The 11,153-nt window shown below is 37.7% G+C and overlaps 1 protein-coding gene across 1 annotated transcript; it reads left to right on the top strand.

The window, feature by feature from the left end:
• Positions 1-261: 261 nt before the first annotated feature.
• On the top strand, positions 262-11,126 carry LOC114153811 (F-box only protein 40-like). The gene is made up of 9 exons (XM_028032577.1): positions 262-349; positions 1,159-1,181; positions 2,367-2,919; positions 3,474-3,946; positions 5,603-5,782; positions 6,950-7,191; positions 7,978-8,109; positions 8,867-9,140; positions 10,106-11,126. The coding sequence occupies exons 2-9, from the start codon at positions 1,179-1,181 to the stop codon at positions 10,307-10,309; spliced, it is 2,061 nt and encodes a 686-aa protein (XP_027888378.1). The 5' UTR covers positions 262-349; positions 1,159-1,178; the 3' UTR covers positions 10,310-11,126.
• Positions 11,127-11,153: the final 27 nt, after the last annotated feature.

Below are 11,153 nucleotides of genomic sequence, written 5' to 3'. Positions count from 1 at the left end.
TTACTGCTGCATTATAAATATTATTTATTAGCTAAATTTGATCCTTCAGTTGATATTTACAAGTGCAATATTTAATCCATTATATCACTTCCTGTGTGTATTATTGGTTGCATTTATTGTCACAGATCATAAAACTCACATTAATTTAGACGTGGATAAAGATTTTAAAAAGGTTTTAAATTTTAAACGATCTGCTGCAGCGTGACGCTGGTTGGGGTGGTTGGGTATTTCTCCTTGGGAACCTGCTCACTGCTCCTTGGCTAATTTTAACCTGCCAGTTCAAAACGCAGACCTGATAGCGACGTTATAAAACCAAGGAGACAAAACGACACGTCTGGCCGGCGATTTGGTAAATCACCTCCGAGTCTTTGAGTTTGTTTAAATTTCAAGACGTCGAGGGTTGAGCAGCTAATTTAAGAGTAGATGATAAAGATTTTAACTGGTTCTAGTGTTTGTTTGGAGATCTGTACAGTAGACTGAGCAGCAGTCATTGTTTCAATTTTCCATTTCAATTGTTTAAAAACAAAGAGCTCTGAATCAGAATGTCAAAATTTTTTCATGGATTTTTATAAGTTTGTTTCAAAATAATCAGAATCCTAATCATTAATCACTGAATATTCAGAAGATAAGTAAACAGGTGAAAATCTGATTAGCATATTATTACACGTGTTAAATGCGATTATAATTAAAATGTAACACAAAACCAGGATAATGCTTCTAAAATTTTCTACAAAGTGTCATTTTTTAACACCGTTAAAGTGAGTTGTAACAGCAGAATGGAGTCCTTCCTGTCCACTGTCGCCACATGCTTGCTGAGAATGAAGGATAGCTGCAAAAACTAAGATGTGATCAACCAGGCCACCTTGGAAAAATGTTTACTCTTTGGCCCCATAAACTGAATTTGTTGCACTGCTTTATTTTTTAATTAAGTGTTTATAGTTTTAAAAGTACTAACATTTAGTGAGAAACTGCTTGTCTTATTTTCAAAAGTTGTACTGTTCAGTCGGATTTATGTAGTTATCTGATTTATTTGAACAAATTTTGGGTTTTTTAAAGACAAATAGACGGTGAGGGAGTTTTGAGCTTTATAACACAATGTTCAGTCAGTGTCAGAAATTAAATTAAAGTACTAAACTCACTTGTTTTTTTCTCTTTCAGGATAGAAAAATCAGTCAAATATGGTGAGTGACAAACTTTTTGTTGAGCATCGATGCAGTGCCAAGTCATAATTAGCTGAAAACCTATATAGTGATTCACACATTTTCATTAGATTCACCCATAAACTGTACTCAACTAAGAGAAACACTACATCAACATATTTTTACTCAAGTAAAAGTAAACAGTACCCATTCAAGAAAAAAAGTTAAAAGTATTTGGTAAAAAGTCTACCCAATTACTGTGTAACTGATAAAATTATTAATCATTTAATATTTCAAAATTACTTAATCAAATGACCAAAATGTGAAGTTAAGTGGAAATTTTGGTATGATAATAATTCATATAAGTAAAAATAAATTCAATAAAATCAGGCAAAATAAATGTTTTTCGTTCAATAAAAATAACAAAAACTGCAGTTGTATGTCTGTGTTTGGTGGATTTTTGGTTAAAACATGTTTGTTTTTTATTCAGTGATGATAGAGAATGCAGAAATTTTACTCTAGTAAAAGTAAAAATACTTTATAATAAAATTAGCTTTCCCAGAAATTACTCAAGATTTAAAAAGTATTTGGTAAAAAGTCTCTGCAAGTACTGAGCAACTGATTAAATTATCAATCATTTAAAATTTTTAAAAATGACATAATTAGTTGGAGCTAAAAGTGGAAATGTAGGTATTTTAAGGACCAAAATGACAATAACTTGTATAAGTAATAAAAAATATCAAAATCAGGCAATAGAATTTTTTTTCCAAATCATTTTTTATTTTAATTAAAAACTTTAACAGAAACTGCAGGTGTGTGTCTGAATCTGGTGGATTTTTGGTTGAAACATGTTTGTTTATCATTCAGTGGGTAGAAAATCATAAAGTTAAGTGGAAATTTTTGGTATTTTAAGGACAAAAATGACAATAATTCATTCAAGTAACAAAAAATAACAAAATGTGGCAAAAGAAAATGTTTTCAAATCAGTTTCTTTCCATAAAAAAACGTATGAAACGTTAACAAAAACTGCAGGTGTGTGTCTGTGTCTGGTAAAGTTTTGGTTAAAAAATTCAATGGGTAGAGAATCCAGAAATTTTACTCAAAAGTAAGAGTAGAAATAAGAGTAAGAGTAGAAATACTTCATGTAAATGTAATTGAGTAAAGGTAACTAGTAACTCCTCTCTCTGCTGCTAACAGTCTGCTGTTCTTTGTGTTATTGTTTCTCAGAGTCACCGTTCTCGCGGCTCCAGGGTCCGGCAGCATCTCCACTGTGACTCCTGCTACAGCCGGCGCTGCAGGGCTCGGGTGGAGCCTTCTGCCAGCTGCGCTCTCGTTCCCTGCCGTCTGCTTTGCGGAGCGGTTTTCCACCTGTGCAAGGAGGAGGATCACCTGCTGCTGTGCCCCAATGTGAGGGTGCCGTGCCTCAACGCCGAGTACGGCTGCCCGATCCAGCTGCCCCGCTCCTCGCGGGCGGCTCACCTGCAGGTGTGTCCAGCCAGCGTGGTTTGCTGCTCCATGGAGTGGCTGCGCTGGCCGGTGGATGACACAAACCCAAATAACTTCAACGCCATGCAGGACAACATGATGAAGGAAAGAGAGACGCACGGAGAGGCTTTGGATGTTGCTATGGCTTTAGTTGACCAGTCAGACCTGTACGCCCGCCTCAAAATGAAGCCTCTGTATCCAGAGCTTATGGAGCAAGAAGAAGAAGAGGACATAAAGGAGGAGAGCAGAGAGGAGATCGCAGTCGGAGGTGTTCAAGACCAAAACCCAAGTGAAGGTTGGTCAAAATGCAGCTTGGTTCTGAAACATAAAAAGGAGCTTCTTCTGTACAGCTTAAATTAGGTTTATGGCAGTGGTGCCCAAAGTCGGTCCTCGAGGGCCGGGATCCTGCATGTTTTAGTTCTCTCCCTGGTGGTAGTAAGAACCTTTCCAGCATGTCAGTGTTCTTCTTAGGCACTGACAGAAGATGGAGCCATCGTTTGATCCAGGTGTGTTAAACCAGGGAGAGAACTAAAACATGCAGGATGTTTTAGGTCCGACTTTGGGCACCACTGGTCTGTGGGTTACGAAACATGTTCAGTACAACTTTTACACAAAATTCCTCTTAGATAATGAGATTTTAGTCCGTTTATTTTGAACTCCTTTCAGAATGAGCTGTTTTATGTCACTTTGAAACCGCCCCTGTAAGAACATTCAGATTTTTTACATGGCTCAAAATGAAATTAAGGTTAACACTTCTGCAGTAGAGACTCAAACTGAAGCACAAAACCACAGAAAAACTTCTTATTGTAACGTGTTTTACAATGAGATTACAATTGTTTCCCTCTGCAGCTCTTCCTGTAAGCAGCATGTCTGAAAATCATGCTGCAGAAGAAACTGCTCAGAGGGTTACACAACCTCCAATGATCAACATGGAGAAGTACAATCTGTTTGAGATGATGTTCAGCATGGAGAGAGGCGCCTGCGCTGTCGCTCAGGAGAATTTGGAAAATCCAAAACAAAAACAAAAACTAGCCAACGAGGGAAGAAGCCAGAAAGCACCAGAACAGGAGCGCCAGGACACAACCAGTCCCAGAAGCTGCCCTCCACCTGACACCAGTAAGACGGGCCTGGCCCCGTGGCAGGAGGGGGTTCTGGAGCGGCTGGGGCAGGAGCTCACCCCTCAGGAGTACAACATGTACATGGTGCATCACGGACGCATGCTGCTGGCCTTCGGGCAGATTGAGGCCTGCACTTCCAGGGAGAAAGACTTTGTCTATGGCAGCCTGGAGCCAATTGCAGTCCAGACGCTGCACTCTTTCAAGGTGACAAGTTCAAGTTTGGCAAATTCACACAGAAAAAACCCGAACAATTCTGTAGAGCAGTGTTTCTCAAACTCTCCAAAAAAGCTGCAGGCTCCACATCCTGACAGAAAAATGTGTTAATTAACCCCAAACCAGAGTTTTATGTTTGGTCTAAACCAGTGTTTCTCAAAATTATTCAGGCTAAGAACCACTTACCCCTTTTAACTAACCCTCACAAACCACCTAACTTGAAATTGCCTCGGAAATAACACATCTTAAACAACCTGAAATTAAAGTCTCTCAACTCATTGTCTCATTGCCACCTAACGTGAAGGTTGGCGCTGTTTTGTAAATGTGACTGGTCAGAGTAAAACCAGGAACAAGTCATTTCGAACTATTTACAGATTCTGGACGTATAGATTCTAAGCTTTACAATGACATAGAAAACACATGGAAATCAAAATAGTTCTTTACTTTCAACTTGTAATTTAGAATCATAATAAAATAAAAATGGACTTGTTGAGTTAGCAAAAACAATAATTTTCTTTCTGCCAGTAGATAGCCCAAGATAAATAATGTTATTTTAGGTGTTAAGATGCCGTTAGCCACCGTCATGTATCCCAATCAGCACAGCCGCAGACCGAGATCAGTATTTCTGTTGCGTGCTACGTCGTAATAATGTTCAAAAACAAAACAAAAAAATCCGCCAGCATCTTCAGGTTTTCTTTTTAGTGGCCAAGCCTTAATCCAATTATCCATTATTATTTTTAAACGCGATCCCTTGGTAAGCTAACTGTAGCGTAGCACTTTGAGCTACTAACGTAACGGCAAATTAACGGTTGTTTACATGCAGTACCTCACGGACCACCAGAGGGCGCCCGCGGACCACAGTTTGAGAGAAACTGCTGTGGAGCGCCGACATCTTTACTCACTTTATTATCATTGAAAGCGATTTAGTTTTCATCATGTGAATTCAAGAGCATCATCAGCAAATTTGACAAGAAATCTAAGCGACATCATGAACAAATAAGTCTAGATTAGCATTAAAACAAACAGATTCTACATGACAAGGAGGTCATGAAATGGTTAACGCATAGAAATTTTAAACATTAGGGTGACTGAGCTAATCACAGATGGAAAAGATAAAGATACAGAGAAGAAACATTCAGAAAGCTGGTTAGCACCTTGGTTAAAAGTATCCATTCAATATTTAGAAGCATTTGAACAATTTTGGATATGCTAACAACTTCTTCATTGAATGAAAATAATTATAAATGTAAATCTGGAGCTTAGCTGGAACTTCAATTTTCTTTATCATTTGAATTTCCATAAACTTGAATAGTAATTTATTGAATGATCCTATAGATGTAAGAGGGTTGTGTGTGTGGAAACAAGTTCATAAGTATACTACTGTTTGCTTTGTTTTTATTTTCTTTGTATATAAGTATATGAATTAAATTATGTCAAGTTGCTGTTTCTGAAAACTCCACAATGTCACCAAATTTAGATAAAATTGCTGATTACCTCGAAGGCTGTGTTAAAATGCTGATTCTCCCAAAGCTTACCTTCGTCAACCAAAGCAAGAAAACTACAGTTAATGATGTTACTTTTCACAGGTTTTTCCACTGATCTCATTTATCTTGTAAAATGAAATGAGCTATTCTTTTTTCCTGAAAGGTGCCTGTAAGTTATCGTCATAAGAGGCGGGTTCATCTCAACGAGACGGCTGCTCGGGTGCAGACTGAACATCGAAGCGTGGACACATCAGACCTGGGAGCCAGTGAGGAGGACTGGTTTGTAGATGAAGCTGAAGCAACTCTGCTGGGCTATGCTGAGATGGCAGTCATGGGTCACAAGGTACAAAAATGTTCAGAGGTTCAGAGAATGTGCTTAAGTAAGACCAGAGTTGGGTAGAAACTAGGTACATTTACCTAAGGAACTTTTTTTTGGAAAAAATGTTCTTTTGGGAGTATTTTTACTACTTTGACTTGAGTACTTTGATGAAGTATTTCTACTCTTACTTGAGTTCTGGATTTTCTACCCACTGAATGAAAAACAAACATGTTTTAACCAAAAATACACCAGACACAGACAACATCTGTGGTTTTTGTTCAAGTTTTAAGATGTTTTTTATATTGAAAGAAACTGATTTGGAAAAATGTTTCTTATGTCTGATTTTGCTATTCTGTAGTTTATTTATTTAGAACAGACAAAACGTTTAAACAAAAAATAATAAGACCAACAGATATGTAATTATGTTATTTAAATGAATTATTTTCATTTTCAGATTTGAAATACCAAAATTTCCCTATATTTTATATCTTTGGTCCATCTGATGATGCAGTTTTTAAATATTAAATGATTGATAATTTGATCAGTTACTCACTACTTAAATAGACTTTTCACCAAATACTTCTTACTCTCACTTGAATAATTTCTTGGACGGCTAATTTTTACTTTTACTTGAATAAAAATATGTTGAAGTGGTGCTATTCTTACTTTTGGCTACTCTATCGTCCTCTGAGTAAGAGTAGCACTACTTTAACATATTTCTAAAGTCTAAAGTAAGAGTAAAAAGTATTTGGTAAAAACTTTACTCAAGTACTGAGTGACAGATCAAAACATCAATCATTTAATATTTCAAAATGAATCAGTAGAATGACCAAAACATAAAGAAATATTAGTATTTAAAGATCAAATGAAAACAATTCATATAAATAACATAAATACAAAATAAAATAAAATAAACATTTTTTGAAAACAGTTTCTTTCAATATAAAACTTATGAAACTTTAACAAAAACTGCAGGTGTGTTTGAATTCTTGGTTAAAACATGTTTGTTCTTCGCAGAAAGAACAAAGAATCCAGAAGTTTTACTTAAGTAAGAGTAAAAAGTACATTGTAGTTACTCGAGTAAATGTATCTGAGTAAATGTAGCTAGTTTCTATCCATTTCTGATCATTTTGGTTGAGATGCTGAACACAATAATCACTGACTTCAGTAAATTGTCTTATTTTTTTCCAGATCAGTGAGACAAAGGGAGCAGACGGGCTGTATGTGGACTTTGGCACGCAGACGCACTCTTTCCGCACATCGCCCTTCAAACAGAGGACGACCTTGGCGGAAGTGATGGCGGACCGGCCGCTGAAGCTTCTTCTGCAGCTTCAGGCGGAAACCGTAAACAGCAGGAACAACAGAGCCAGCTGTGCGTTCACGTTCCTCTGCGGTCACAGCTTCCACCGCAGAGAGTTCGCCACACACTTCAGGTGTGTTGTACTCAGATGAAGAGTTGGGTAGTAACTAGCTACATTTACTGGATACATAAATTTGATTTAATGTGAGGAAAAACCTAAATACTCAGTGTATAAATCTGGTTTCAGCTCACTGTAAAGTTCTTGTTAAATTTTCTAAAGATTGTTGAGTTGAGTAGTAACTAGTTACTACCACAAAAAAGTACTTCCTAAAAGTACTTTTTTGTGGAAGAAATTTATGTTTAGGAGTATATTTTACTACGCTGTACTTTTTACTTTTACTTGATTAATTTTAAATTGAAGTATTGCTACTCTTGAGTAACATTTCAGGATTTTCTACCCACTGAATGAAAAACAAACATGTTTTAGCCAAAAATTTACCAGACACAGACACACACCTGCAGTTTTTGTTAAAGTTTCACAAGTCTTTCATTGAAAGAAACTGATTTAGAAAAAACATATTTTGCCTGAATTTATTTTTTGTTACTTAAATTAATTATTGTCATTTTCATCTTGAAATTGCTAAAATTTCCACTTAACTTTATATTTTGGTCCATCTGATGATGTAATTTTTAAATATTAAATGATATTTTTGATCAGTTACTCAGTACTTGAGTCGCCGTTTTACCAAATAATTTTTTACTTTTACTTGAGTAATGTTTTGGACGGCTACTTTTTACTTTTACTTGAGCCTAAATATGTTGAAGTTGTGCTGCTTTTTAGCTTTTGCTCTGCTGAGATGTAACTGTTCAGATGTGGATGCACATATCCGGTGTGTTGTAACTGTTTTTATCCCTACAGGAATGTGCACAGTGACATCCAGATGTGTCTGAGTGAATGGTTTGAACAGCAGTGCCCCCTGGCGTACCTGGGATGCACCTACAGGCAGAGGAGGTTTCATCCCTCCACACAGAAAGCCACCGTCACCTACAAGTGAGAACAACCTCACTTTTAAATATTTTAGATGATTGCAGGTACATATTTTCTGTAATTTTTGACTTTATGTCTTGGAGTTTTTGTTCTACTTAAAAGTCTGCTGATCTTTGAATGCACTTGGTTTCACTAAAGAGTATCAGGTTAATTGTGGCTGAATGCATGCCACACTTGTGAGAAAGATCTTTAAAACTTTAGTTTCAAAGGGGCAGTATTATGTATTTTCAAGCACATAGTGCTATTTTATAGCACAATCAAGTAATTATATTTCCTTCAGTTGTTAAATAATGGTGTATGAAACATGACTGAAAGGAAATCTGAATTTGCTATTGAACACTTTGAAATTGGGTCTGTCTCTTTAAGAAGCTCTGCCTTCAACACGTCATGTCAACAATACTTCTCTTTATGCCGTTTATTACCATTCTTAGGAGTGTTGGACTGAAATGATTCATATGATGAGCGGGGTTCTGTTTGCTAATTGCTGCTGGCTAGTCTAGAGGAGCTCAATGGGGGGAGAGTTTTGGGTAAATAGACAGCGCTTTGTGAGAGCAGCCGAATTGTTGCCATAGAGACATGAATGAAAGAATCAAAGCAACATGAGGGAATAACATGAAAAGATGCTAAAAACTTTGAAAAGTTGATTTTACATAATATTGCCCTTTTAATGTGACAAATCTGTAAAAGTTCAAAGGTTATTTAAAACCTTAGTGTGCTGCTGGACAACCTGTTTGACCAAAGCTTTCTTTGCTTCTCACAGTCAGCAGCTGAGGTGTTTCAACTTGCGTCCAGACGTTCTTCCCTCTCTGGACGGCAAAACTGGAGACGGGGAGGACCGGCTGAGCTCGCTGCCCTACGAGGTGCTGTGCCACATGGCCAGCTTCCTGGACAGCCAGTCCCTGTCCCAGCTGGCCCTGGTGTCCCGCCTCATGAGGCAGGTCTGCTCCTCCCTGCTGCAGGAGAGAGGGATGGTGACGCTCCGCTGGGAGAGGACGACCTCCTCACATGGGAGAGCCAAGTGGAAGTCCAAACCTGTGAGAAGAAAGAAAAACCTGCAGTTCAAAATGCTTTACATCATAAAAACACAAAGTCAGAAACTGAAACATTACATTTTGCCGTTGCACATCAGCATGTTGTGCAAAAGGAACTCTAACCAGCTGGTTTTTAGTCTAGATTTAAAGGAACTCAGTGTTTCGGATGTTTGGTAGTTTTCTGGAGGTCTGTTCCAGATTTGGTTCTGGTTCTGGGGACACAGAGCAGACCAGAACCAGAACCAGAAGACCTGAGACGTCTAGAAGGTTGATACAGCAACAGCAGATCTTTACCTTAGAACAAACCATCCAGTCCACCACAAGCTGCTGTCAGTAGCTGCGCTTCCATTAACCAAACAGTTGCACAAATTTAAATTATGAAAATAAATTTACTTAATGGAAACACGCTGATTTTTTAAAAAAACTCGCGCTTTTCAATAAAAAAGGTTTTTGCGCTAACCTGAGGTGGTTTTTCAGCCGTATAGAATGGAAACTTGTACTGGAAACACTTTTTTCACATCTACACTACTGGTGAAAACAACGAAGAAGACAACAGGAAGCGGAAGGAGGATGATGGTTTGGTTTGTTTACTTGTTGTGGTTCCACCAGATCTCTCGCAGTTCATTAAAAGCTTGAATGTGTAAAATCAGTGATTACAATTTCCCCAACATGCAGCCGCTCCCAACTAGACGCCATGTCTCCTCTGATTGGCTGATAAATGATGAATGTCACGGATGAATTATGAATATAATCTCATGTAACTATTTATGTCCGTCACTGACATAATTTCTAATGACTTAAAGTGTGAGCAAGCTAATTCAAATGTGATTTTAATTGCATTTCTTGTTTAAGGGAAACACTGCAGTTGGGAAATTGTGTTTTTTTGGACAATAGCAGAATAACGACAAACATGTTTGTAATAGAAACACAGCTGGTGTCCTCATAACGCTGCTTCTTTTTCTCTCCAGGTGTGGGAGTTCAGTCATCTGTTCTCTGCTGTGGATTCATGGAACATGGCCGACATACCTCCGATTTCTGCTCATCTGAAAGTCTGTCCTTTCTACCAGAAAACTGAGCAGAAGGAACGGGTTGCCCTCCCCTTCATTACTGAAAAACAGCAGAAGAGTCCGAAGGGTCAGAGTCTCCTCAATCACTTTACAGGACAAAGATGACAACAGTAAAGAAGAACCTCTGCTTCTTGTGTTAAACCCATTTATATTCAAATGTAGCATTGCATTTAAGATATGTTTTAGTTTTAGCATGTGAGAATCTCTGAACCCATATGAACAGCGCTAGATGGCAAAAAGACGAACATTTCTGTCAATTAAATGTAGATGTATTATTAATTTAGTGCTATGTGACACAGCGAAAGTTGCATAGCACTAAGCTAAACTAAACTCTTTGTTTTTCACAAGTCTTGGTAGTTTTAGTGTTTTCTGTGGCAGAATGTTCCGCGTTGAGGAATTGAATTGAGGAGTAGGGTTTCAAGATGTTTTTGTCAATTTAATGATTGAGAGTACGTGGGATTAGTTTCTACTTCTTTCTACTTTCTATTCCATAAAGAACATGGATGAGTGAGTTTAGTTTAGAAGAAGTTGGCAGAGTCCTGACCTCGACCCAATAAAACCCTTATGCGGTGAATAAGAATGGAAGATGTGAGGGAGGCCTGGTTGTCCAACATCAGTGTCTGACCTCACAAATGCGCCTCTGGAAAAATGGTCAGAAACTCTGTGGAAAATCTTCCCAGAGGAGTTGAAGCTGTTGTAAAAGGTTGGGCTGTGATCATTTTAATCTTGATAAGAATAGGATATTTTATGTTCAGATATGAGTGAATATTTTTGGTATTTGTGAGTAGCAAAAAGCTTTAATGTTTTGTTTGAAATCTTAAAAATAAAAAGGCCTTTTCTTTAAAACGTGTCTGTGAACTGTCCAAAATGTTTTCAAATCAAAGTCAGACTCATGTCTGCGTAATAAAGCCCCTCCTCCTTGTTCTCCGTCTCTTCCTTCTTGGTGGCA

This window comes from Xiphophorus couchianus, chromosome 11, assembly GCF_001444195.1.
Source record: "Xiphophorus couchianus chromosome 11, X_couchianus-1.0, whole genome shotgun sequence".
Classification (NCBI taxonomy): Eukaryota; Metazoa; Chordata; class Actinopteri; order Cyprinodontiformes; family Poeciliidae; genus Xiphophorus; species Xiphophorus couchianus.
The sequence above is the reverse complement of the archived record's forward strand: the minus strand, read 5'-3'. Positions and strand labels throughout refer to the sequence as shown.

What these genes read in the sequence shown, in the direction of transcription:
- LOC114153811 (XM_028032577.1), top strand. An exon ending in GAGTTCGCCACACACTTCAG is followed by an intron (nt 7,192 to 7,977) that starts GTGTGTTGTACT and finishes TTATCCCTACAG; the next exon opens with GAATGTGCACAGTGACATCC. An exon ending in AAAGCCACCGTCACCTACAA is followed by an intron (nt 8,110 to 8,866) that starts GTGAGAACAACC and finishes TGCTTCTCACAG; the next exon opens with TCAGCAGCTGAGGTGTTTCA.